The 27,656-nt window shown below is 45.4% G+C and overlaps 1 protein-coding gene across 1 annotated transcript in view; it reads left to right on the top strand.

Annotated features, from left to right (window-relative positions):
• Positions 1-6,105: 6,105 nt before the first annotated feature.
• Positions 6,106-27,656, top strand: part of LOC310871896 (NACHT, LRR and PYD domains-containing protein 12-like) — a gene marked incomplete at its 5' end in the record, with an annotated part of 48,863 nt that continues 27,312 nt past the window's right edge. Inside the window, 2 exons of the mRNA XM_083783533.1 lie at positions 6,106-6,219; positions 26,348-26,360. Coding sequence (XP_083639659.1) covers positions 6,106-6,219; positions 26,348-26,360 — 127 coding nt within the window. The remainder of the gene's footprint in view (positions 6,220-26,347; positions 26,361-27,656) is intronic.

The following is a 27,656-nucleotide window of genomic DNA, read 5'->3' as shown; positions in this document are numbered from 1 at the left end:
CCACAAGAAAAAAAATAAATAAAAAAAGAGCCAAAACCGCATGGTCCGGTGGATTAAATATGTCCTGTGTTCCCAAATCCGACAGTGCAGGGCAGGGAATCAATCACCCCAGTAATCAATAAATCAAATAGGCCAAAGGAAAATGATCAGATTTTATAACCCTGCAGTGCATGGCAATTCATCAGTAAGGGCTTTTATCATTGGCAAGTTTTAATATAGCATTTGGTCGTGTGGTGAACTGTACAAATTAACTTCTTTCTCATTATGTGAAACAGTGAACGTAACAGTAACTGTAACATCAGTTAACTTATTAACGTGATTTATTAACTTATTTAACAAGGATTGAAGCAATGCGTGCCAAGTTGGCAAGTTTTGTTTATAATTATATAGGCCTACATATAACTCGCGCTGTTTGCTTGAAGATCTGTCCGTGCAGAGACCCGCCTGTCAAAAGCTCATCACTGTTGTATAACTTGATCTGTGCAGGCTATGATGACGTATTTTGATATTTCCTGTTGCCTTATATGGTGTGGAATGGGCGTGGATGTTCACATAGGATAGAAAATATCCCAAGGATCACATAGGATCAAATATCCAATCGACAGTGGTAAGTTTAGTTATATATATAATAAGGACGGATCATCATAAGTCTCTGAATGGATATACAATATTATATTAATGCAAAACAAATAAAGGAACAGAAAATAAAAAAGGAACCTATCTTGACACCTGTCACATCATCACTTCATTTGTGCGGATCGCCGGGTGTACCCTTTCCGTATTTTTCCCAAGTGATTCGCCTTGTTTAATGGAACATCTATAACATACGACGAATTAGACCGTTCCTCACCCAGGAATCAGCCCAGCTCCTAATCCAGACAACAGTCTTGTCAAAACTCGACTATTGTAACTCCCTCCTTACTGGCCTACCAGCATGTGCACTCAAGCCTCTCCAACTGATCCAAAATGCTGCAGCTCGCTTGGTCTTCAACCAGCCAAAATTCTCACATGTCTCCCGCCTGCTCCGCTCCCTCCACCGGCTCCCGGTCGCTGCCCGCACAGAATACAAAACTCTGATGCTGGCTGCATTCAAAGCAACCAAAGGTATGGCTCCCCCATATCTTGCAAGTATGATTGAACCCAACAAACCCTCCCGCGCATTCAGATCAGCCAACGCAGGGAAGCTGGAAGTACCCTCACTAAAAACGCCGGGACAAGCTCCACACATTCCAAGCTCTTCTCCCTTCTGGCTCCAAAACTGTGGAATGCACTTCCCATTGCAGTCAGAACTGCAGCATCACTCCCAATCTTCCGCCGTAGTCTGAAAACCCACCTTTTCAGACTCCATCATAGCCCATAGCACTTACCCTACCACCTTAGATAGCATTTCTGTAGACTTAGATAGCATTTGATACAGACTTATAGCATGTAGACAGCACTATAATTGCATTGTATGTAGTCATAGCATGTCATAGCACATATGTATAGCATAGTATAGTATATGTATAGTTTATATGTATATTTTCATTATATTCCACTGTTACTTTCTTAGCTTACGCATGTTTCATGATAAATGCTTTTTATGTGATGTATTCCCATGCTTTTTTGTTCTTGCCTAATGTAAATCGCTCTGGATTAAGCGCGTCTGCTAAATGCCTAAATTGTAAATTGAACAACCATGCCCATTCCACACCATATAAGGCAATAGGAAATATCGAAATACGTCAAGTGAACGCGGTGCTCCGCGATGCATGAGCTTGTAGAAACAGTTAATTTTGACAGCAATGTCAACGGACGTTATAAAGTATAGGCTACTCTCAAAATCAACTTGTTTAAGTTCAAGCTCAAGGCTATAGCCTATAGGCCTACTTGACAAATACCTATAAGGTCTGAGGACGACCTAGAGAAAGCCATTTCTATTGAACAATTGCACACTCGCCTGCAGAGGTAAAATAGATATCCGATACTTTTTTTTAATCAGAGCTGCATTGATTAATGCGGGGAAGTCCGTCTTTTAGATTGATATCATCTCACTGTCATCTGTCTGAAAGCAGAATGGATGTGTTCTGATCATGGACACCTATAGGCCTATATATATATATACACATATATATATATATATATATATATATATATATATATATATATATATATATATATATATATATATATCAGAAGTGCATGTATATGCAAGTAAGTGCAGGTTCATTTCATATGACGTCGTCATATTAAAATGATTCGTGGGACATTTGGCACCAAACTTGATTGATCTCATGATGAGATCAATGTAGTAGCCTACAGCCTACACAGTTGCCCTTGCCCATATTATAATTAATTAAGGTGAGCTGGCTTAAAACTATGACTGGCCGAATTGCACTGATGCCATAATGTGGACTTCTATATATTTTTTTTATAGGGCTACTGTAATTAGCCCTAGTGATTGCTGTCTGTCTGTCAGACCGGCATGTCAGTGAACCCAGGGCTTGAAATTAACTTTTCTTGGTAGCACCAGTGCTCCCAAATTAAAGATGGAAACATTGGTGCTTTCTAGAGCAAGGGTGGCTATATTTTAGCTCACTAGCATTGACGCTATTTATTTACCACAAGATGTGAGGCACGCACGCGTATTGTACACACACGCACGGATATTGCTGGCCATTGCTGGTTTCACGCATGCGCACACCACTCGTGCTCAAGACGGATACATGATAAATGATACATGATACATACGGACATTCCTGGATGTAGGAGTGGTTGCACCACTCAAAAAGTTAGTAGCACTAGCAAAATATTTGGAGCACCTACACAAAAAGTAAGGAGCACAGACAATATATATCACGCAATACATTGTATTAATAAAACAGTATAACTCAGTATACCAATTTACAGTTGTAAACATCTCCATTTCAGTGCATTAGTCACGTGCATACCTAACCGGGGCATTAAGACATTGCATTTCTGAGCACTGAGCACTGCAGAGTTCATCACATGCCGGGTTAAGGCTTAACAATAAAATATTAATTATAATTATATATATATATATATTATATATTATTTATTCAGACCATGGAGAAAGCCTCGTTTTTCTTTTTTAACACATTGCACTTAAAATGAACTTTGTATGCCAATTTATTCAGTCCACCATAAACATTTTCCCTTCCCTTTTTTGCTAAACAGCTTGTCCCCCCAGGTCTCAATATTTGCTATTGAGAATAAAAGAAATTAAATCAAATGTCCACCAAATATGACGTATGATGATATAATAAGAGCACCTCACTTCACATGGGTGTGATTTTTAACTCATGCATTGTGCTGGGGCCAGGATTAAAAATGTGGTCTCCTGACTCTCAGTCCCTCCCTCTCCCATCCATCTCTTCACGGACACCGAAGCATCAAAGCTCTCCTGAGGAGGACCCTCTACAATTGCTCAATTCAACAGACCCATTCAGGATTCTAAAAACGCTTTCTCAATCCTGACCTAAGTTTTAAGTGTTTAGAGAGGCACTTGTCTTTATCTCCTTGGGCAAATCATTCCATTGCACCGTTTGTACTACATGGAATACAAGCTACTGTTATGCTAATTACTGTCTGTTATTTACTTAGTATTATTTCTAGTAGTATTATTCACTGTCTCTGTTGTTTGTATTGTTATTTCTGTTTGTATGATTCCAGTGTCCACCACAGAGCAGAGTCTCCAACTCCCAGCCTTCTGTCTGTGAAGAGTGACAAGTCTAGAGGAAATCCTCCTGACTTCAGTAACGAACCTGGACCTCCTGATTCACAGTATGTCAACCCTCCTATAAATATATACAACACTATAACACTGTAACACTATACGATATACACTATACAATATACACTATAACATATTTTATAGTGCCGGTGAGAAGGCGGGCAGCTGTGTTCTGCACTAGCTGTAAACGCCTGAGTGATGCCTGGTCGATGCCAATATACAAAGAGTTGCAATAATCTATTCTTGATGAAATCAAAGCATGGATAAGCATCTCCAGGTGTTTTTAGGGGGAGGTAGGATTTGACCTTGGCGATGATTGGAAGAAGAGAGTTTTAATGACGGAGCTGATTTGTTTATTAAGTTTTAAAATCTTTATCAAAAATAAAACCAAGAGGGGGGACAGTGGCACAGTCGGTAGTGTTGTCGCCTCACAGCTAGAAGATCTTGGGTTCGATTCCTGCTGTGGGCGCTGGGGGCGTGTTCTCTCCTCTGCGTCATCAGTGCCCATACCCGAGGGGGGGTTGGCGAAAGGACCTTTCTCTGTGGAGTTTGTATGTTCTCCCCGTTTCCCCTAGGGTAGGTACCCTCACATGTTCTCCCCGTGTCCTCTAGGGTAGGTACCCTCACATGTTCTCCCCGTGTCCCCTAGGGTAGGTACCCTCACATGTTCTCCCCGTGTCCCCTAGGGTAGGTACCCTCACATGTTCTCCCCGTGTCCCCTAGGGTATGTACCCTCACATGTTCTCCCCATGTCCCCTAGGGTACGTACCCTCATGTGTTCTCCCCGTGTCCCCTAGGGCAGGTACCCTCACAAAAACATGCAGTAATCCTGGTCGGAATGTGTTAAGGAGATAACTGTTACAATTGTTTAATTCAACAGACCCATTCAGGATTCTAAAAACGCCTTCTCAATCCTGACCTAAATTTTAAGTGTTTAGAGAGGCACTTGTCTTTATCTCCTTGGGTAAATCATTCCATTGCACCGTTTGTACTACATGGAATACAAGCTACTGTTATGCTAATTACTGTCTGTTATTTACTTAGTATGTTTTCTAGTAGTATTATTCACTGTCTCTGTTGTTTATGTATTGTTATTTCTGTTTGTATGATTCCAGAAGTGTCCACCACAGAGCAGAGTCTCCAACTCCCAGCCTTCTGTTTGTGAAGAGTGACAGGTCTAGAGGAAATCCTCCTGACTTCAGTAACGAACCTGGACCTCCTGATTCACAGTATGTCAACCCTCCTATAAATATATACAACACTATAACACTGTAACACTATACGATATACACTATACAATATACACTATAACATATTTTATAGTGCCGGTGAGAAGGCGGGCAGCTGTGTTCTGCACTAGCTGTAAACGCCTGAGTGATGCCTGGTCGATGCCAATATACAAAGAGTTGCAATAATCTATTCTTGATTAAATCAAAGCATGGATAAGCATCTCCAGGTAATTTTAGGGAGAGGTAGGATTTGACCGTGGCGATGATTGGAAGAAGAGAGTTTTAATGACGGAGCTGATTTGTTTATTAAGTTTAAAATCTTTATCAAAAATAAAACCAAGAGGGGGGACAGTGGCACAGTCGGTAGTGTTGTCGCCTCACAGCTAGAAGATCTTGGGTTCGATTCCTGCTGTGGGCGCTGGGGGCGTGTTCTCTCCTCTGCGTCATCAGTGCCCATACCCGAGGGGGGGTTGGCGAAAGGACCTTTCTGTGTGGAGTTTGTATGTTCTCCCCGTTTCCCCTAGGGTAGGTACCCTCACATGTTCTCCCCGTGTCCTCTAGGGTAGGTACCCTCACATGTTCTCCCCGTGTCCCCTAGGGTAGGTACCCTCACATGTTCTCCCCGTGTCCCCTAGGGTAGGTACCCTCACATGTTCTCCCCGTGTCCCCTAGGGTACGTACCCTCACATGTTCTCCCCATGTCCCCTAGGGTAGGTACCCTCACATGTTCTCCCCGTGTCCCCTAGGGTAGGTACCCTCATGTGTTCTCCCTGTGTCCCCTAGGGTAGGTACCCTCACATGTTCTCCCCATGTCCCCTAGGGTACGTACCCTCATGTGTTCTCCCCGTGTCCCCTAGGGCAGGTACCCTCACAAAAACATGCAGTAATCCTGGTCGGAATGTGTTAAGGAGATAACTGTTACAATTGTTTAATTCAACAGACCCATTCAGGATTCTAAAAACGCCTTCTCAATCCTGACCTAAATTTTAAGTGTTTAGAGAGGCACTTGTCTTTATCTCCTTTGGTAAATCATTCCATTGCACCGTTTGTACTACATGGAATACAAGCTACTGTTATGCTAATTACTGTCTGTTATTTACTTAGTATGTTTTCTAGTAGTATTATTCACTGTCTCTGTTGTTTATGTATTGTTATTTCTGTTTGTATGATTCCAGAAGTGTCCACCACAGAGCAGAGTCTCCAACTCCCAGCCTTCTGTCTGTGAAGAGTGACAGGTCTAGAGGAAATCCTCCTGACTTCAGTAACGAACCTGGACCTCCTGATTCACAGTATGTCAACCCTCCTATAAATATATACAACACTATAACACTGTAACACTATACGATATACACTATAACACTATACAATATACACTATAACATAAAGGGAGTCTACCAACGCGCCTAAAGCCTGAAACGGCTGATCCGGTGCTTCACAGGTGCAAGGACATCATGAGTTGCATAAGGAGAAGAGACTGGAGCAGCACGGACATTTAGAGCCTTTTATTTAGGTGCTGACAATACAAACGACTAACGTTTCGACCTTGCGGTCTTCATCAGAGTCATGACTCTGATGAAGACCGCAACATTAGTCGTTTGTATACTCAGCACCTAAATAAAAGGCTCTAAATGTCCGTGCTACTCCAGTCTCTTCTCCTTATGCAATACACTATAACATATTTTATACTGACGGTGAGATGGCGGGCAGCTGTGTTCTGCACTAGCTGTAAACGCCTGAGTGATGCCTGGTCGATGCCAATATACAAAGAGTTGCAATAATCTATTCTTGATGAAATCAAAGCATGGATAACCATCTCCAGCTGTTTTTAGGGGGAGGTAGGATTTGACCGTGGCGATGATTGGAATTTGGAAGAAGAGAGTTTTAACGACGGAGCTGATTTGTTTATTAAGTTTAAAATCTTTATCAAAAATAAAACCAAGAGGGGGGGCAGTGGCACAGTCGGTAGTGTTGTCGCCTCACAGCTAGAAGATCCTGGGTTCGATTCCCGCTGTGGGCGCTGGGGGCGTGTTCTCTCCTCTGCGTCATCAATGCCCATACCCGAGTCGGGGTTGGCGAAGGGGCCTTTCTGTGTGGAGTTTGTATGTTCTCCCCGTTTCCCCTAGGGTTGGTACCCTCACATGTTCTCCCCGTGTCCCCTAGGGTTGGTACTCTCACATGTTCTCCCCGTGTCCCCTAGGGTATAGTACCCTCACATGTTCTCCCGGTGTCCCCTAGGGTAGGTACCCTCACATGTTCTCCCAGTGTCCCTAGGGTAGGTACCCTCACATGTTCTCCCTGTGTCCCCTAGGGTAGGTACCCTCACATGTTCTCCCCGTGTCCCTAGGGTAGGTACCCTCACATGTTCTCCCCGTGTCCCCTAGGGTAGGTACCCTCACATGTTCTCCGCGTGTCCCTAGGGTAGGTACCCTCACATGTTCTCCCTGTGTCCCCTAGGGTAGGTACCCTCACATGTTCTCCCCGTGTCCCTAGGGTAGGTACCCTCACATGTTCTCCCCGTGTCCCCTAGGGTAGGTACCCTCACATGTTCTCCGCGTGTCCCCTAGGGTAGGTACCCTCACATGTTCTCCCCGTGTCCCCTATGGGTAGGTAGCCTCAGAAAAACATGCAGTAATCCTGGTCGGAATGTGTTAAGGAGATAACTGTTACAATTGCTCAATTCAACAGACCCATTGAGGATTCTAAAAACGGCTTCTCAATCCTGACCTAAGTTTTAAGTGTTTTAAGTGTGTTGTCTTTATCTCCTTGGGCAAATCATGCCATTGCACCGTTTGTACTACATGGAATACAAGCTACTGTTATGCTAATTACTGTCTGTTATTTACTTAGTATTATTTCTAGTAGTATTATTCACTGTCTCTGTTGTTTATGTATTGTTATTTCTGTTTGTATGATTCCAGAAGTGTCCACCACAGAGCAGAGTCTCCAACTCCCAGCCTTCTGTCTGTGAAGAGTGACAAGTCTAGAGGAAATCCTCCTGACTTCAGTAACGAACCTGGACCTCCTGATTCACAGTATGTGAACCCTCCTATAAATATATACAACACTATAGCACTGTAACACTATATGATATACACTATGGTCCTGATTCTTCAAAAACGAAATGCGCCAGAGTGTAACGGTGGCGGAAACAGATATCGTATTTATCCGTCCGATCAAGCTACGTTGAGATGACGTGTTATTCAGAGAGTGGTGTGTACCACAGGTGCGCAGGTGTATCGCAGGTGTATGTCATACTGAATGCAGCGGGTGCAAAGTGATCGGAAAAGCACCCGACAACCTCATCTGCATTGATCCACGCCCAATTTCATACCATAAAAGGCTTCAAGCATGACTCAGCAGACAGCAGTTTGTCTGAGATCACAGCCGCGGTCACTGCTATCGAAGCTTGCAACGGTGCGTGCTCCGCTGAAGCAATATAATTATAATTTATTTAATTAAGTTCGGGACCAAGGCGGGTGCTCTCTCACACCTATGCAGAGGTAAAACATATCCGATATTTAAAATATCGGATATGTCAATGCAAAAGTCGTCTTTTCAGAGAGAGCGAGAGAGAGAGAGAGACGAGAGAGGGAGGGGGGCTGCATGGGCCCTCGACACTGTTGCGCGATAAAGAACAGTAGCCCATAGCCCCATACATTCATAAGTAAATATATTATAGGCCTACCTCGTAGGCCTGGGATCCTCTTGTCTGAAGAAATTATAATCCAGTGAGTTTATCCAGTGAGTTAAACTATTCTGTGTGTGGCATCCATGTGATCAATATCAATATACATTATTATAAATTCTGTCTGTCTGTCCGTCATGTTCACGAGTGGAGGTGAGCTGGTTTAAAACTGATATGACTGGCCGACTTTCAAACACGCTGCATTCATTAGGCTATAAATGTGGTCTTCTATTTTTTATATAGGGCTAATTAGCCCTATTCATTTTCCAATGTGAATCGGATCGGCAGCACGCTGCATGTCTGCCCCCCCCCCCCACACACACACACCGAAACAACGTTAGATTCGTACAGTGCAAAATGCAGATAAGTGTAGGCCTATGTTCTTATTATAATTGTGAGTTTGTTTTTTAACATGCAGTCCGCGAGAGCCGATCTACAAGCTCACAACGCGTTGCACTGCGAGTAGCCTAGAGAAGGCTGTCAAGTGAGCAGCGCAATCGCGCATGGCATGCTATAGAAATATCCTAATAAATAAATAAAAAGGTGTCGGGGCTTGCAGGGGCAGTTTCCTTATGGGACTCTATAGGCTAACTTGCCTCTAGAATGCATTTAGGCATACAAGTGCACTCGGCTTTTATATATATATATATATATATATATATATATATATCGTTTTTTTATGTGCTGATCGACCAATATGTTGGGGGCACATGCCTACATATTTTATCTGAGATTTGGGGACTATTTATTGATTCAGCATGAAGACTAAAGCCTTCTGAATAAATCTATACGCAAGTGTATGCTTCCGCAAATTTCTCCGCCACCTAAAGAGGTGGCGGAGGATTTAGCGGAGTTTCCGACGAACCAAAGGCAGCGTCAAGTTCACGGCCATTTCCATGAATTCCAAATTAATGTGGGAAATCCACGTAAATGCCTTTCCGCCAGCGTCACGGCAATATATCAGCGGAAACACGTTGAAGAATCAGGCCCTATAACACTATACAATATACACTATAATATAAAGGGAGTCTACCAACGCGCCTAAAGCCTGAAACGGCTGATCCGGTGCTTCACATGTGCAAGGACATCATGAGTTGCATAAGGAGAAGAGACTGGAGCAGCACGGACATTTAGAGCCTTTTATTTAGGTGCTGAGTATACAAACGACTAACGTTTCGACCTTGCGGTCTTCATCAGAGTCATGACTCTGATGAAGACCGCAACATTAGTCGTTTGTATACTCAGCACCTAAATAAAAGGCTCTAAATGTCCGTGCTACTCCAGTCTCTTCTCCTTATGCAATACACTATAACATATTTTATACTGACGGTGAGATGGCGGGCAGCTGTGTTCTGCACTAGCTGTAAACGCCTGAGTGATGCCTGGTCGATGCCAATATACAAAGAGTTGCAATAATCTATTCTTGATGAAATCAAAGCATGGATAACCATCTCCAGCTGTTTTTAGGGGGAGGTAGGATTTGACCGTGGCGATGATTGGAATTTGGAAGAAGAGAGTTTTAACGACGGAGCTGATTTGTTTATTAAGTTTAAAATCTTTATCAAAAATAAAACCAAGAGGGGGGGCAGTGGCACAGTCGGTAGTGTTGTCGCCTCACAGCTAGAAGATCCTGGGTTCGATTCCCGCTGTGGGCGCTGGGGGCGTGTTCTCTCCTCTGCGTCATCAATGCCCATACCCGAGTCGGGGTTGGCGAAGGGGCCTTTCTGTGTGGAGTTTGTATGTTCTCCCCGTTTCCCCTAGGGTTGGTACCCTCACATGTTCTCCCCGTGTCCCCTAGGGTTGGTACTCTCACATGTTCTCCCCGTGTCCCCTAGGGTATAGTACCCTCACATGTTCTCCCGGTGTCCCCTAGGGTAGGTACCCTCACATGTTCTCCCAGTGTCCCTAGGGTAGGTACCCTCACATGTTCTCCCTGTGTCCCCTAGGGTAGGTACCCTCACATGTTCTCCCCGTGTCCCCTATGGGTAGGTAGCCTCAGAAAAACATGCAGTAATCCTGGTCGGAATGTGTTAAGGAGATAACTGTTACAATTGCTCAATTCAACAGACCCATTGAGGATTCTAAAAACGGCTTCTCAATCCTGACCTAAGTTTTAAGTGTTTTAAGTGTGTTGTCTTTATCTCCTTGGGCAAATCATGCCATTGCACCGTTTGTACTACATGGAATACAAGCTACTGTTATGCTAATTACTGTCTGTTATTTACTTAGTATTATTTCTAGTAGTATTATTCACTGTCTCTGTTGTTTATGTATTGTTATTTCTGTTTGTATGATTCCAGAAGTGTCCACCACAGAGCAGAGTCTCCAACTCCCAGCCTTCTGTCTGTGAAGAGTGACAAGTCTAGAGGAAATCCTCCTGACTTCAGTAACGAACCTGGACCTCCTGATTCACAGTATGTGAACCCTCCTATAAATATATACAACACTATAGCACTGTAACACTATATGATATACACTATAACACTATACAATATACACTATAATATAAAGGGAGTCTACCAACGCGCCTAAAGCCTGAAACGGCTGATCCGGTGCTTCACATGTGCAAGGACATCATGAGTTGCATAAGGAGAAGAGACTGGAGCAGCACGGACATTTAGAGCCTTTTATTTAGGTGCTGAGTATACAAACGACTAACGTTTCGACCTTGCGGTCTTCATCAGAGTCATGACTCTGATGAAGACCGCAACATTAGTCGTTTGTATACTCAGCACCTAAATAAAAGGCTCTAAATGTCCGTGCTACTCCAGTCTCTTCTCCTTATGCAATACACTATAACATATTTTATACTGACGGTGAGATGGCGGGCAGCTGTGTTCTGCACTAGCTGTAAACGCCTGAGTGATGCCTGGTCGATGCCAATATACAAAGAGTTGCAATAATCTATTCTTGATGAAATCAAAGCATGGATAACCATCTCCAGCTGTTTTTAGGGGGAGGTAGGATTTGACCGTGGCGATGATTGGAATTTGGAAGAAGAGAGTTTTAACGACGGAGCTGATTTGTTTATTAAGTTTAAAATCTTTATCAAAAATAAAACCAAGAGGGGGGGCAGTGGCACAGTCGGTAGTGTTGTCGCCTCACAGCTAGAAGATCCTGGGTTCGATTCCCGCTGTGGGCGCTGGGGGCGTGTTCTCTCCTCTGCGTCATCAATGCCCATACCCGAGTCGGGGTTGGCGAAGGGGCCTTTCTGTGTGGAGTTTGTATGTTCTCCCCGTTTCCCCTAGGGTTGGTACCCTCACATGTTCTCCCCGTGTCCCCTAGGGTTGGTACTCTCACATGTTCTCCCCGTGTCCCCTAGGGTATAGTACCCTCACATGTTCTCCCGGTGTCCCCTAGGGTAGGTACCCTCACATGTTCTCCCAGTGTCCCTAGGGTAGGTACCCTCACATGTTCTCCCTGTGTCCCCTAGGGTAGGTACCCTCACATGTTCTCCCCGTGTCCCTAGGGTAGGTACCCTCACATGTTCTCCCCGTGTCCCCTAGGGTAGGTACCCTCACATGTTCTCCGCGTGTCCCTAGGGTAGGTACCCTCACATGTTCTCCCCGTGTCCCCTAGGGTAGGTACCCTCACATGTTCTCCCCGTGTCCCTAGGGTAGGTACCCTCACATGTTCTCCCCGTGTCCCCTAGGGTAGGTACCCTCACATGTTCTCCGCGTGTCCCCTAGGGTAGGTACCCTCACATGTTCTCCCCGTGTCCCCTATGGGTAGGTAGCCTCAGAAAAACATGCAGTAATCCTGGTCGGAATGTGTTAAGGAGATAACTGTTACAATTGCTCAATTCAACAGACCCATTGAGGATTCTAAAAACGGCTTCTCAATCCTGACCTAAGTTTTAAGTGTTTTAAGTGTGTTGTCTTTATCTCCTTGGGCAAATCATGCCATTGCACCGTTTGTACTACATGGAATACAAGCTACTGTTATGCTAATTACTGTCTGTTATTTACTTAGTATTATTTCTAGTAGTATTATTCACTGTCTCTGTTGTTTATGTATTGTTATTTCTGTTTGTATGATTCCAGAAGTGTCCACCACAGAGCAGAGTCTCCAACTCCCAGCCTTCTGTCTGTGAAGAGTGACAAGTCTAGAGGAAATCCTCCTGACTTCAGTAACGAACCTGGACCTCCTGATTCACAGTATGTGAACCCTCCTATAAATATATACAACACTATAGCACTGTAACACTATATGATATACACTATAACACTATACAATATACACTATAATATAAAGGGAGTCTACCAACACGCCTCAAGCCTGAAACGGCTGATCCGGTGCTTCACAGGTGCAAGGACATCATGAGTTGCATAAGGAGAAGAGACTGGAGCAGCACGGACATTTAGAGCCTTTTATTTAGGTGCTGAGTATACAAACGACTAACGTTTCGACCTTGCGGTCTTCATCAGAGTCATGACTCTGATGAAGACCGCAACGTTAGTCGTTTGTATACTCAGCACCTAAATAAAAGGCTCTAAATGTCCGTGCTGCTCCAGGGTCTTCTCCTTATGCAATACACTATAACATATTTTATACTGCCGGTGAGATGGCGGGCAGCTGTGTTCTGCACTAGCTGTAAACGCCTGAGTGATGCCTGGTCGATGCCAATATACAAAGAGTTGCAATAATCAATTCTTGATGAAATCAAAGCATGGATAACCATCTCCAGCTGTTTTTAGGGGGAGGTAGGATTTGACCGTGGCGATGATTGGAATTTGGAAGAAGAGAGTTTTAATGACGGAGCTGATTTGTTTATTAAGTTTAAAATCTTTATCAAAAATAAAACCAAGAGGGGGAACAGTGGCACAGTCGGTAGTGTTCTCGCCTCACAGCTAGAAGATCCTGGGTTCGATTCCCGCTGTGGGCGCTGGGGGCGTGTTCTCTCCTCTGCGTCATCAGTGCCCATACCCGAGGCGGGGTTGGCGAAGGGGCCTTTCTGTGTGGAGTTTGTATGTTCTCCCCGTTTCCCCTAGGGTATAGTACCCTCACATGTTCTCCCCGTGTCCCCTAGGGTAGGTACCCTCACATGTTCTCCCCGTTTCCCCTAGGGTAGGTACCCTCACATGTTCTCCCCGTGTCCTCTAGGGTAGGTACCCTCACATGTTCTCCCCGTGTCCCCTAGGGTAGGTACCCTCACATGTTCTCCCCGTGTCCCCTAGGGTAGGTACCCTCACATGTTCTCCCCATGTCCCCTAGGGTACGTACCCTCACATGTTCTCCCCGTGTCCCCTAGTGTAGGTACCCTCACGTGTTCTCCCCGTGTCCCCTAGGGTAGGTACCCTCATGTGTTCTACCCGTGTCCCCTAGGGCAGGTACCCTCACGTGTTCTACCCGTGTCCCCTAGGGCAGGTACCCTCACAAAAACATGCAGTAATCCTGGTCGGAATGTGTTAAGGAGATAACTACAATTGTTTAATTCAACAGACCCATTCAGGATTCTAAAAACGCCTTCTCAATCCTGACCAAAATTTTAAGTGTTTAAAGAGGCACTTGTCTTTATCTACTTGGGCAAATCATTCCATTGCACCGTTTGTATTACATGGAATACAAGCTACTGTTATGCTAATTACTGTCTGTTATTTACTTAGTATTATTTCTAGTAGTATTATTCACTGTCTCTGTTGTTTATGTATTGTTATTTCTGTTTGTATGATTCCAGAAGTGTCCACCACAGAGCAGAGTCTCCAACTCCCAGCCTTCTGTCTGTGAAGAGTGACAAGTCTAGAGGAAATCCTCCTGACTTCAGTAACGAACCTGGACCTCCTGATTCACAGTATGTGAACCCTCCTATAAATATATACAACACTATAGCACTGTAACACTATATGATATACACTATAACACTATACAATATACACTATAATATAAAGGGAGTCTACCAACGCGCCTCAAGCCTGAAACGGCTGATCCGGTGCTTCACAGGTGCAAGGACATCATGAGTTGCATAAGGAGAAGAGACTGGAGCAGCACGGACATTTAGAGCCTTTTATTTAGGTGCTGAGTATACAAACGACTAACGTTTCGACCTTGCGGTCTTCATCAGAGTCATGACTCTGATGAAGACCGCAACGTTAGTCGTTTGTATACTCAGCACCTAAATAAAAGGCTCTAAATGTCCGTGCTGCTCCAGGGTCTTCTCCTTATGCAATACACTATAACATATTTTATACTGCCGGTGAGATGGCGGGCAGCTGTGTTCTGCACTAGCTGTAAACGCCTGAGTGATGCCTGGTCGATGCCAATATACAAAGAGTTGCAATAATCAATTCTTGATGAAATCAAAGCATGGATAACCATCTCCAGCTGTTTTTAGGGGGAGGTAGGATTTGACCGTGGCGATGATTGGAATTTGGAAGAAGAGAGTTTTAACGACGGAGCTGATTTGTTTATTAAGTTTAAAATCTTTATCAAAAATAAAACCAAGAGGGGGGACAGTGGCACAGTCGGTAGTGTTCTCGCCTCACAGCTAGAAGATCCTGGGTTCGATTCCCGCTGTGGGCGCTGGGGGCGTGTTCTCTCCTCTGCGTCATCAGTGCCCATACCCGAGGCGGGGTTGGCGAAGGGGCCTTTCTGTGTGGAGTTTGTATGTTCTCCCCGTTTCCCCTAGGGTATAGTACCCTCACATGTTCTCCCCGTGTCCCCTAGGGTAGGTACCCTCACATGTTCTCCCCGTGTCCCCTAGGGTAGGTACCCTCACATGTTCTCCCCGTGTCCCCTAGGGTAGGTACCCTGTTCTCCCCGTGTCCCCTATGGGTAGGTAGCCTCAGAAAAACATGCAGTAATCCTGGTCGGAATGTGTTAAGGAGATAACTGTTACAATTGCTCAATTCAACAGACCCATTGAGGATTCTAAAAACAGCTTCTCAATCCTGACCTAAGTTTTAAGTGTTTTAAGTGTGTTGTCTTTATCTCCTTGGGCAAATCATGCCATTGCACCGTTTGTACTACATGGAATACAAGCTACTGTTATGCTAATTACTGTCTGTTATTTACTTAGTATTATTTCTAGTAGTATTATTCACTGTCTCTGTTGTTTATGTATTGTTATTTCTGTTTGTATGATTCCAGAAGTGTCCACCACAGAGCAGAGTCTCCAACTCCCAGCCTTCTGTCTGTGAAGAGTGACAAGTCTAGAGGAAATCCTCCTGACTTCAGTAACGAACCTGGACCTCCTGATTCACAGTATGTGAACCCTCCTATAAATATATACAACACTATAGCACTGTAACACTATATGATATACACTATAACACTATACAATATACACTATAATATAAAGGGAGTCTACCAACGCGCCTCAAGCCTGAAACGGCTGATCCGGTGCTTCACAGGTGCAAGGACATCATGAGTTGCATAAGGAGAAGAGACTGGAGCAGCACGGACATTTAGAGCCTTTTATTTAGGTGCTGAGTATACAAACGACTAACGTTTCGACCTTGCGGTCTTCATCAGAGTCATGACTCTGATGAAGACCGCAACGTTAGTCGTTTGTATACTCAGCACCTAAATAAAAGGCTCTAAATGTCCGTGCTGCTCCAGGGTCTTCTCCTTATGCAATACACTATAACATATTTTATACTGCCGGTGAGATGGCGGGCAGCTGTGTTCTGCACTAGCTGTAAACGCCTGAGTGATGCCTGGTCGATGCCAATATACAAAGAGTTGCAATAATCAATTCTTGATGAAATCAAAGCATGGATAACCATCTCCAGCTGTTTTTAGGGGGAGGTAGGATTTGACCGTGGCGATGATTGGAATTTGGAAGAAGAGAGTTTTAACGACGGAGCTGATTTGTTTATTAAGTTTAAAATCTTTATCAAAAATAAAACCAAGAGGGGGGACAGTGGCACAGTCGGTAGTGTTCTCGCCTCACAGCTAGAAGATCCTGGGTTCGATTCCCGCTGTGGGCGCTGGGGGCGTGTTCTCTCCTCTGCGTCATCAGTGCCCATACCCGAGGCGGGGTTGGCGAAGGGGCCTTTCTGTGTGGAGTTTGTATGTTCTCCCCGTTTCCCCTAGGGTATAGTACCCTCACATGTTCTCCCCGTGTCCCCTAGGGTAGGTACCCTCACATGTTCTCCCCGTGTCCCCTAGGGTAGGTACCCTCACATGTTCTCCCCGTGTCCCCTAGGGTAGGTACCCTGTTCTCCCCGTGTCCCCTATGGGTAGGTAGCCTCAGAAAAACATGCAGTAATCCTGGTCGGAATGTGTTAAGAAGATAACTGTTACAATTGCTCAATTCAACAGACCCATTGAGGATTCTAAAAACAGCTTCTCAATCCTGACCTAAGTTTTAAGTGTTTTAAGTGTGTTGTCTTTATCTCCTTGGGCAAATCATGCCATTGCACCGTTTGTACTACATGGAATACAAGCTACTGTTATGCTAATTACTGTCTGTTATTTACTTAGTATTATTTCTAGTAGTATTATTCACTGTCTCTGTTGTTTATGTATTGTTATTTCTGTTTGTATGATTCCAGAAGTGTCCACCACAGAGCAGAGTCTCCAACTCCCAGCCTTCTGTCTGTGAAGAGTGACAAGTCTAGAGGAAATCCTCCTGACTTCAGTAACGAACCTGGACCTCCTGATTCACAGTATGTGAACCCTCCTATAAATATATACAACACTATAGCACTGTAACACTATATGATATACACTATAACACTATACAATATACACTATAATATAAAGGGAGTCTACCAACGCGCCTCAAGCCTGAAACGTCTGATCCGGTGCTTCACAGGTGCAAGGACATCATGAGTTGCATAAGGAGAAGAGACTGGAGCAGCACGGACATTTAGAGCCTTTTATTTAGGTGCTGAGTATACAAACGACTAACGTTTCGACCTTGCGGTCTTCATCAGAGTCATGACTCTGATGAAGACCGCAACGTTAGTCGTTTGTATACTCAGCACCTAAATAAAAGGCTCTAAATGTCCGTGCTGCTCCAGGGTCTTCTCCTTATGCAATACACTATAACATATTTTATACTGCCGGTGAGATGGCGGGCAGCTGTGTTCTGCACTAGCTGTAAACGCCTGAGTGATGCCTGGTCGATGCCAATATACAAAGAGTTGCAATAATCAATTCTTGATGAAATCAAAGCATGGATAACCATCTCCAGCTGTTTTTAGGGGGAGGTAGGATTTGACCGTGGCGATGATTGGAATTTGGAAGAAGAGAGTTTTAACGACGGAGCTGATTTGTTTATTAAGTTTAAAATCTTTATCAAAAATAAAACCAAGAGGGGGAACAGTGGCACAGTCGGTAGTGTTCTCGCCTCACAGCTAGAAGATCCTGGGTTCGATTCCCGCTGTGGGCGCTGGGGGCGTGTTCTCTCCTCTGCGTCATCAGTGCCCATACCCGAGGCGGGGTTGGCGAAGGGGCCTTTCTGTGTGGAGTTTGTATGTTCTCCCCGTTTCCCCTAGGGCAGTGGTTCTCAACCTGTGGTACGCGTACCACCAGTGGTACTTGAGCCCCCCCCAGGTGGTACGCGGAAAATCTTCCCAAAAGATCAGGGATGCCGTGATCTGATCCACAGATCGGATATCAGGTCGATATCAGCCAAAAAACGTGATCTGGATCGGATCGGACTACAGCGAAAATGACCGATCCCAAGCACTGCAAGCACTTCACTCCAGTCCATTCCAGTACTCCACTCCAGGCCATTATTCCTCCAGCAGTGTTCATAGACTGCTACAGACACAGTCATATGGACAGTAGCAGACTGTGCAGGCTGCTAGGCTAACCACTAGCCAGCACTGCTTCTCAGAAAGCAGCACTGACAGCCGCTCGCATGGGAGTATTATATATTATAAAACGAAAAAGACAGCCGAGTGCAAAAAAATAAAGGGATGGATTTGCCACCGTGGCAACTTCCGCAACTACAGCAGCAAAGTTTCAGCCTTAGCTCCATGCAAGCTAATCTTTAGCATTGCTTAGCATCAACATCTTAGTAGACGAGAGAGACGGAACAGCGCAACAAGCTGACAGCTGAGCATGACGACATGCTCATGTTCTTAAAATTATATCTCCCCACAGTCCCCAACAGTTTTGTTTGACAAATATGACCGCTGTTTGTCAATACTTATGTGACAGACCATGCTATGATGCTAATAAATCTGCTTAAATGCTAACTGCCAACCAATGCTTAAATAGAACGGACATCACTATAGTTACATTGTCACGGACAGACAGTGCTGTGTAGGACAGTAGGCTACACGGTTTTTAAAGTGGGATCAGGGGTCCCCACTCCCAGCCAAATGATAGGTTCCATTTGTACACTAAGAGTTAAATTGACATTGATTTTACAATATAAACAAATAGAAAATAATAATTTGGGGTCCCAGAGATACAAATGGCTGGGTCCTTAATATTAAAATGATGTGAATTGATAGATTCATAAAAACACACAGCTGCTGTATTGGGGCAAATGAGTTTCAAAACCTGTATTCAGAATTAATGTGTATAGCCTACCTATGCTATTGATAAATGTATTAACTAAAAAAACCTGGGGATGCCTGTATGGCTCCTCATTGTAAAGTATAGTTAAAGTGCCTGTTTTGTACAGCATGATTTTGGCTGACGTCTGTGAAAAATAAATAAATATTCTTAATTTCTTATTAGGAATAATTTTTTCTCCTGTGTGAACTGTGCATATATGTATAAATTTTCACATAAGTTATAATGGTGGTCATATTGTCATTATCATTTTGATAACAGTAGGTAGTTACCCAAAATCCATCATAAACCCGCCAAAAAAGCATCAATATACTAATATACTAATACTAATAGCACGCGCGTGCACATTTGGCGGTGGTGGTACTTGGAGTGATAGAAAAAATCTGAGGTGGTACTTGGTGTAAAAAGGTTGAGAACCACTGCCCTAGGGTATAGTACCCTCACATGTTCTCCCCGTGTCCCCTAGGGTAGGTACCCTCACATGTTCTCCCCGTTTCCCCTAGGGTAGGTACCCTCACATGTTCTCCCCGTGTCCTCTAGGGTAGGTACCCTCACATGTTCTCCCCGTGTCCCCTAGGGTAGGTACCCTCACATGTTCTCCCCGTGTCCCCTAGGGTAGGTACCCTCACATGTTCTCCCCATGTCCCCTAGGGTACGTACCCTCACATGTTCTCCCCGTGTCCCCTAGTGTAGGTACCCTCACGTGTTCTCCCCGTGTCCCCTAGGGTAGGTACCCTCATGTGTTCTACCCGTGTCCCCTAGGGCAGGTACCCTCACGTGTTCTACCCGTGTCCCCTAGGGCAGGTACCCTCACAAAAACATGCAGTAATCCTGGTCGGAATGTGTTAAGGAGATAACTACAATTGTTTAATTCAACAGACCCATTCAGGATTCTAAAAACGCCTTCTCAATCCTGACCAAATTTTTAAGTGTTTAAAGAGGCACTTGTCTTTATCTACTTGGGCAAATCATTCCATTGCACCGTTTGTATTACATGGAATACAAGCTACTGTTATGCTAATTACTGTCTGTTATTTACTTAGTATTATTTCTAGTAGTATTATTCACTGTCTCTGTTGTTTATGTATTGTTATTTCTGTTTGTATGATTCCAGAAGTGTCCACCACAGAGCAGAGTCTCCAACTCCCAGCCTTCTGTCTGTGAAGAGTGACAAGTCTAGAGGAAATCCTCCTGACTTCAGTAACGAACCTGGACCTCCTGATTCACAGTATGTGAACCCTCCTATAAATATATACAACACTATAGCACTGTAACACTATATGATATACACTATAACACTATACAATATACACTATAATATAAAGGGAGTCTACCAACGCGCCTCAAGCCTGAAACGGCTGATCCGGTGCTTCACAGGTGCAAGGACATCATGAGTTGCATAAGGAGAAGAGACTGGAGCAGCACGGACATTTAGAGCCTTTTATTTAGGTGCTGAGTATACAAACGACTAACGTTTCGACCTTGCGGTCTTCATCAGAGTCATGACCGCAACGTTAGTCGTTTGTATACTCAGCACCTAAATAAAAGGCTCTAAATGTCCGTGCTGCTCCAGGGTCTTCTCCTTATGCAATACACTATAACATATTTTATACTGCCGGTGAGATGGCGGGCAGCTGTGTTCTGCACTAGCTGTAAACGCCTGAGTGATGCCTGGTCGATGCCAATATACAAAGAGTTGCAATAATCAATTCTTGATGAAATCAAAGCATGGATAACCATCTCCAGCTGTTTTTAGGGGGAGGTAGGATTTGACCGTGGCGATGATTGGAATTTGGAAGAAGAGAGTTTTAACGACGGAGCTGATTTGTTTATTAAGTTTAAAATCTTTATCAAAAATAAAACCAAGAGGGGGGACAGTGGCACAGTCGGTAGTGTTCTCGCCTCACAGCTAGAAGATCCTGGGTTCGATTCCCGCTGTGGGCGCTGGGGGCGTGTTCTCTCCTCTGCGTCATCAGTGCCCATACCCGAGGCGGGGTCTTCTAGGGTAGGTACCCTCACATGTTCTCCCCGTGTCCCCTAGGGTAGGTACCCTCACATGTTCTCCCCGTGTCCCCTAGGGTATAGTACCCTCACATGTTCTCCCCGTGTTCCCTAGGGTAGGTACCCTCACATGTTCTCCCCGGGTCCCCTAGGGTAGGTACCCTCACATGTTCTCCCCGTGTCCCCTAGGGTAGGTACCCTCACATGTTCTCCCCGTGTCCCCTAGGGTAGGTACCCTCACATGTTCTCCCCGTGTCCCCTAGGGTAGGTACCCTCACATGTTCTCCCCGTGTCCCCTAGGGTAGGTACCCTCACAAAAACATGCAGTAATCCTGGTCGGAATGTGTTAAATGTCCAATGCCTGTCACGGTTTGAGACAAGGAGAGATAGGACCCAAGTGCAGGACAGACAAACGGACGCTAAGTACGATGCAAGAGGTTTTAATAGTAGAATTAAATACACGAGGAGAAACACTAGGAATAAACACGCTGACTTACATTGAGGACCTGACAAGGGACCGAAACACACTGGGGCATATATATACACACAAAGACTGACTAGACACAGGTGAACAACTAACAAAATCAACACAGGGATTGGCTGAGAGACAAACAAGACACAGGTGGAGAAAACTAACAATCACAGGTGGTGAGACAACACAGGTAACAAAAGCAACAGAGGAAACCAAGGGACCAAAAATACTACAAAACAAAAGCACAACAGAAAACGTCACGGATCGTGACAATGCCACGCCCCGAAATTAATATGGGTGGTACAGTACATCACGTGGTCTGAGTGAAAACAGTTTGAAAGCGTTCACGATGGGCTACGGCGCTAGCAACAAGTGGCTACTAGGTCAGGCTAGCGTTTTTGACTTTACATTTAGCGTCATATTGGCTATAAATGTAATTAAAAAAAAAACTCTTAGTTAGAATGCAATTGAGGTTGGCGTGGGTTTTTTTTAGGGGAACTGCAGCACAAGCGCAAATTTCGGACTCGAGTCCCACGTTCCCCCGGCCACCAACAACCCTGTCTGCCCGCTCTGAGTAGAGCCCTGAGCCCCACAGCACGACTACTGTTCTCTTCCCTTTCTTTCTTCCCCTCTCAGCCGCAGGCTGACTGTACACCCACTGTAATACCGTAGTTAGTTACCACAACATTGTTCAAGTGAACTATAGTGTGTGTGTTTATATTCATTGTAATAATCAATATATCGCTATGATGAATTATCGGCCTGGTTGTCCGAGCCGAGTGGGGAGGGGGGCTCTCTTTCTCTCTCTCTCTCTCTCTCTCTCTCTCTCTCTCTCTCACACACACACACACACACACACACACACACACACACACACACACACACACACGTGTACACACACACACAGCCCCGGTTGTCCGCGGCCTCAGAATGCCTCTCTCTCTTCGGGCATGATGGAGGAGGTGAAAACTCGAAAAGATTTCGTCCTGTGGATCCATTTTGATTTTATTTTGAATTTCCTGCATTCTCTGGGCTGAGGGTGGAGCTGGCCAAGAGTGTGATTGCCGATTGGTGTGTGTGTGTGTGTGTGTGTGTGTGTGTGTGTGTGTGTGTGTGTGTGTGTGTGTGTGTGTGTGTGTGTGTGTACACACGTGTGTGTGTGTGTGTGTGTGAGTGTGTGTGTGTGTGTGTGTGTGTGTACACACATGCCCAGTTCACTGCGTGCTGTGTACATGTGTGCCATGAGCACTGCAGCCTGCATGACCAGAAGACTAGGCTCAGTGCCCCGGCGGTGAGAAAGGGGCATCTGAGACGGGCTAGACTACATGCGCGGCGAAAAATCATCATAGCAATATTGATTATTACAATGAATAAGCATAAACACACGTACTTGAACAATGTTGTGGTACATAGGATATTTGAAGACTGATATGCATTTTTGCAGTGCCGCTACTCAACCTGTGAGCAGGGCTTCGCAGCAGGCTGATCTTAGCCGTGGTTGAGGGCATGTCAGCGGGCGAGAGAGAGAGAGCTAGATGGCCGGGGCATGGGACTCGAGTGCAAAATTGCGATTATGCAACAGTTACCCTAAAACAAAAAACATGTCAACTCAATGTCATTGTAACTAAGATTTTTTTTTGAATGAGACTTTCACCCAGTATGAAGCTAAATGTGACACCAAAATTGTAGCATAAGTTGCTATGCTACTACTGCCACCAAGCCCGGCGAGCCCGCATAGAAGTCGATGGGGAAAGTTAATCGGCACTATGAGTTTCGGCAGAGAGTTTTAACGACGGAGCTGATTTGTTTATTAAGTTTAAAATCTTTATCAAAAATAAAACCAAGAGGGGGGACAGTGGCACAGTCGGTAGTGTTCTCGCCTCACAGCTAGAAGATCCTGGGTTCGATTCCCGCTGTGGGCGCTGGGGGCGTGTTCTCTCCTCTGCGTCATCAGTGCCCATACCCGAGGCGGGGTCTTCTAGGGTAGGTACCCTCACATGTTCTCCCCGTGTCCCCTAGGGTAGGTACCCTCACATGTTCTCCCCGTGTCCCCTAGGGTATAGTACCCTCACATGTTCTCCCCGTGTTCCCTAGGGTAGGTACCCTCACATGTTCTCCCCGGGTCCCCTAGGGTAGGTACCCTCACATGTTCTCCCCGTGTCCCCTAGGGTAGGTACCCTCACATGTTCTCCCCGTGTCCCCTAGGGTAGGTACCCTCACATGTTCTCCCCGTGTCCCCTAGGGTAGGTACCCTCACATGTTCTCCCCGTGTCCCCTAGGGTAGGTACCCTCACAAAAACATGCAGTAATCCTGGTCGGAATGTGTTAAATGTCCAATGCCACGCCCCGAAATTAATATGGGTGGTACAGTACATCACGTGGTCTGAGTGAAAACAGTTTGAAAGCGTTCACGATGGGCTACGGCGCTAGCAACAAGTGGCTACTAGGTCAGGCTAGCGTTTTTGACTTTACATTTAGCGTCATATTGGCTATAAATGTAATTAAAAAAAAACTCTTCGTTAGAATGCAATTGAGGTTGGCGTGGGTTTTTTTTAGGGGAACTGCAGCACAAGCGTAAATTTCGGACTCGAGTCCCACGTTCCCCCGGCCACCAACAACCCTGTCTGCCCGCTCTGAGTAGAGCCCTGAGCCCCACAGCACGACTACTGTTCTCTTCCCTTTCTTTCTTCCCCTCTCAGCCGCAGGCTGACTGTACACCCACTGTAATACCGTAGTTAGTTACCACAACATTGTTCAAGTGAACTATAGTGTGTGTGTTTATATTCATTGTAATAATCAATATATCACTATGATGAATTATCGGCCTGGTTGTCCGAGCCGAGTGGGGAGGGGGGCTCTCTTTCTCTCTCTCTCTCTCTCTCTCTCTCTCTCTCTCTCTCTCACACACACACACACACACACACACACACACACACACACACACACACACACACGTGTACACACACACACAGCCCCGGTTGTCCGCGGCCTCAGAATGCCTCTCTCTTCGGGCATGATGGAGGAGGTGAAAACTCGAAAAGATTTCGTCCTGTGGATCCATTTTGATTTTATTTTGAATTTCCTGCATTCTCTGGGCTGAGGGTGGAGCTGGCCAAGAGTGTGATTGCCGATTGGTGTGTGTGTGTGTGTGTGTGTGTGTGTGTGTGTGTGTGTGTGTGTGTGTGTGTGTGTGTGTGTGTGTGTGTGTGTGTGTGTGTGTGTGTGTGTGTGTGAGTGTGTGTGTGTGTGTGTGTACACACATGCCCAGTTCACTGCGTGCTGTGTGTGTGCCATGAGCACTGCAGCCTCCATGACCAGAAGACTAGGCTCAGTGCCCCGGCGGTGAGAAAGGGGCATCTGAGACGGGCTAGACTACATGCGCGGCGAAAAATCATCATAGCAATATTGATTATTACAATGAATAAGCATAAACACACGTACTTGAACAATGTTGTGGTACATAGGATATTTGAAGACTGATATGCATTTTTGCAGTGCCGCTACTCAACCTGTGAGCAGGGCTTCGCAGCAGGCTGATCTTAGCCGTGGTTGAGGGCATGTCAGCGGGCGAGAGAGAGAGAGCTAGATGGCCGGGGCATGGGACTCGAGTGCAAAATTGCGATTATGCAACAGTTACCCTAAAACAAAAAACATGTCAACTCAATGTCATTGTAACTAAGATTTTTTTTTGAATGAGACTTTCACCCAGTATGAAGCTAAATGTGACACCAAAATTGTAGCATAAGTTGCTATGCTACTACTGCCACCAAGCCCGGCGAGCCCGCATAGAAGTCGATGGGGAAAGTTAATCGGCACTATGAGTTTCGGCAGAGAGTTTTAACGACGGAGCTGATTTGTTTATTAAGTTTAAAATCTTTATCAAAAATAAAACCAAGAGGGGGGACAGTGGCACAGTCGGTAGTGTTCTCGCCTCACAGCTAGAAGATCCTGGGTTCGATTCCCGCTGTGGGCGCTGGGGGCGTGTTATCTCCTCTGCGTCATCAGTGCCCATACCCGAGGCGGGGTCTTCTAGGGTAGGTACCCTCACATGTTCTCCCCGTGTCCCCTAGGGTAGGTACCCTCACATGTTCTCCCCGTGTCCCCTAGGGTATAGTACCCTCACATGTTCTCCCCGTGTTCCCTAGGGTAGGTACCCTCACATGTTCTCCCCGGGTCCCCTAGGGTAGGTACCCTCACATGTTCTCCCCGTGTCCCCTAGGGTAGGTACCCTCACATGTTCTCCCCGTGTCCCCTAGGGTAGGTACCCTCACATGTTCTCCCCGTGTCCCCTAGGGTAGGTACCCTCACATGTTCTCCCCGTGTCCCCTAGGGTAGGTACCCTCACAAAAACATGCAGTAATCCTGGTCGGAATGTGTTAAATGTCCAATGCCACGCCCCGAAATTAATATGGGTGGTACAGTACATCACGTGGTCTGAGTGAAAACAGTTTGAAAGCGTTCACGATGGGCTACGGCGCTAGCAACAAGTGGCTACTAGGTCAGGCTAGCGTTTTTGACTTTACATTTAGCGTCATATTGGCTATAAATGTAATTAAAAAGAAAACTCTTAGTTAGAATGCAATTGATGTTGGCGTGGTTTTTTTTTAGGGGAACTGCAGCACAAGCGCAAATTTCGGACTCGAGTCCCACGTTCCCCCGGCCACCAACAACCCTGTCTGCCCGCTCTGAGTAGAGCCCTGAGCCCCGCAGCACGACTACTGTTCTCTTCCCTTTCTTTCTTCCCCTCTCAGCCGCAGGCTGACTGTACACCCACTGTAATACCGTAGTTAGTTACCACAACATTGTTCAAGTGAACTATAGTGTGTGTGTTTATATTCATTGTAATAATCAATATATCGCTATGATGAATTATCGGCCTGGTTGTCCGAGCCGAGTGGGGAGGGGGGCTCTCTTTCTCTCTCTCTCTCTCTCTCTCTCTCTCTCTCTCTCTCTCTCTCTCTCTCTCTCTCTCTCACACACACACACACACACACACACACACACACACACACACACACACACACACACGTGTACACACACAGCCCCGGTTGTCCGCGGCCTCAGAATGCCTCTCTCTCTTCGGGCATGATGGAGGAGGTGAAAACTCGAAAAGATTTCGTCCTGTGGATCCATTTTGATTTTATTTTGAATTTCCTGCATTCTCTGGGCTGAGGGTGGAGCTGGCCAAGAGTGTGATTGCCGATTGGTTTGTGTGTGTGTGTGTGTGTGTGTGTGTGTGTGTGTGTGTGTGTACACACGTGCGTGTGTGTGTGTGTGTGAGTGTGTGTGTGTGTGTGTGTACACACATGCCCAGTTCACTGCGTGCTGTGTGTGTGCTATGAGCACTGCAGCCTGCATGACCAGAAGACTAGGCTCAGTGCCCCGGCGGTGAGAAAGGGGCATCTGAGACGGGCTAGACTACATGCGCGGCGAAAAATCATCATAGCAATATTGATTATTACAATGAATAAGCATAAACACACGTACTTGAACAATGTTGTGGTACATAGGATATTTGAAGACTGATATGCATTTTTGCAGTGCCGCTACTCAACCTGTGAGCAGGGCTTCGCAGCAGGCTGATCTTAGCCGTGGTTGAGGGCATGTCAGCGGGCGAGAGAGAGAGAGCTAGATGGCCGGGGCATGGGACTCGAGTGCAAAATTGCGATTATGCAACAGTTACCCTAAAACAAAAAACATGTCAAGTTGTCAACTCAATGTCATTGTAACTAAGATTTTTTTTTGAATGAGACTTTCACCCAGTATGAAGCTAAATGTGACACCAAAATTGTAGCATAAGTTGCTATGCTACTACTGCCACCAAGCCCGGCGAGCCCGCATAGAAGTCGATGGGGAAAGTTAATCGGCACTATGACGTCATCATCATGATAGCATTGTTTGATAGCCGTTCTTATCTCCAGAGGGGCGTGACATTGGGCCTTTAAGGAGATAACTGTTACAATCAGGGCTCCAGACTAACTTTTTCACAGGCAGCACTGGTGCCACCTATACCTTTTCAGTTGGTAGCGCCACCACAAATTAGGTAGCACCAACTTTTTC

Source organism: Protomyctophum parallelum, assembly GCF_964188405.1.
Source record: "Protomyctophum parallelum genome assembly, chromosome: 1".
NCBI lineage: Eukaryota > Metazoa > Chordata > Actinopteri > Myctophiformes > Myctophidae > Protomyctophum > Protomyctophum parallelum.
Note: the sequence above shows the minus strand (reverse complement) of the source record. Positions and strands in the feature narration are given on the sequence as shown.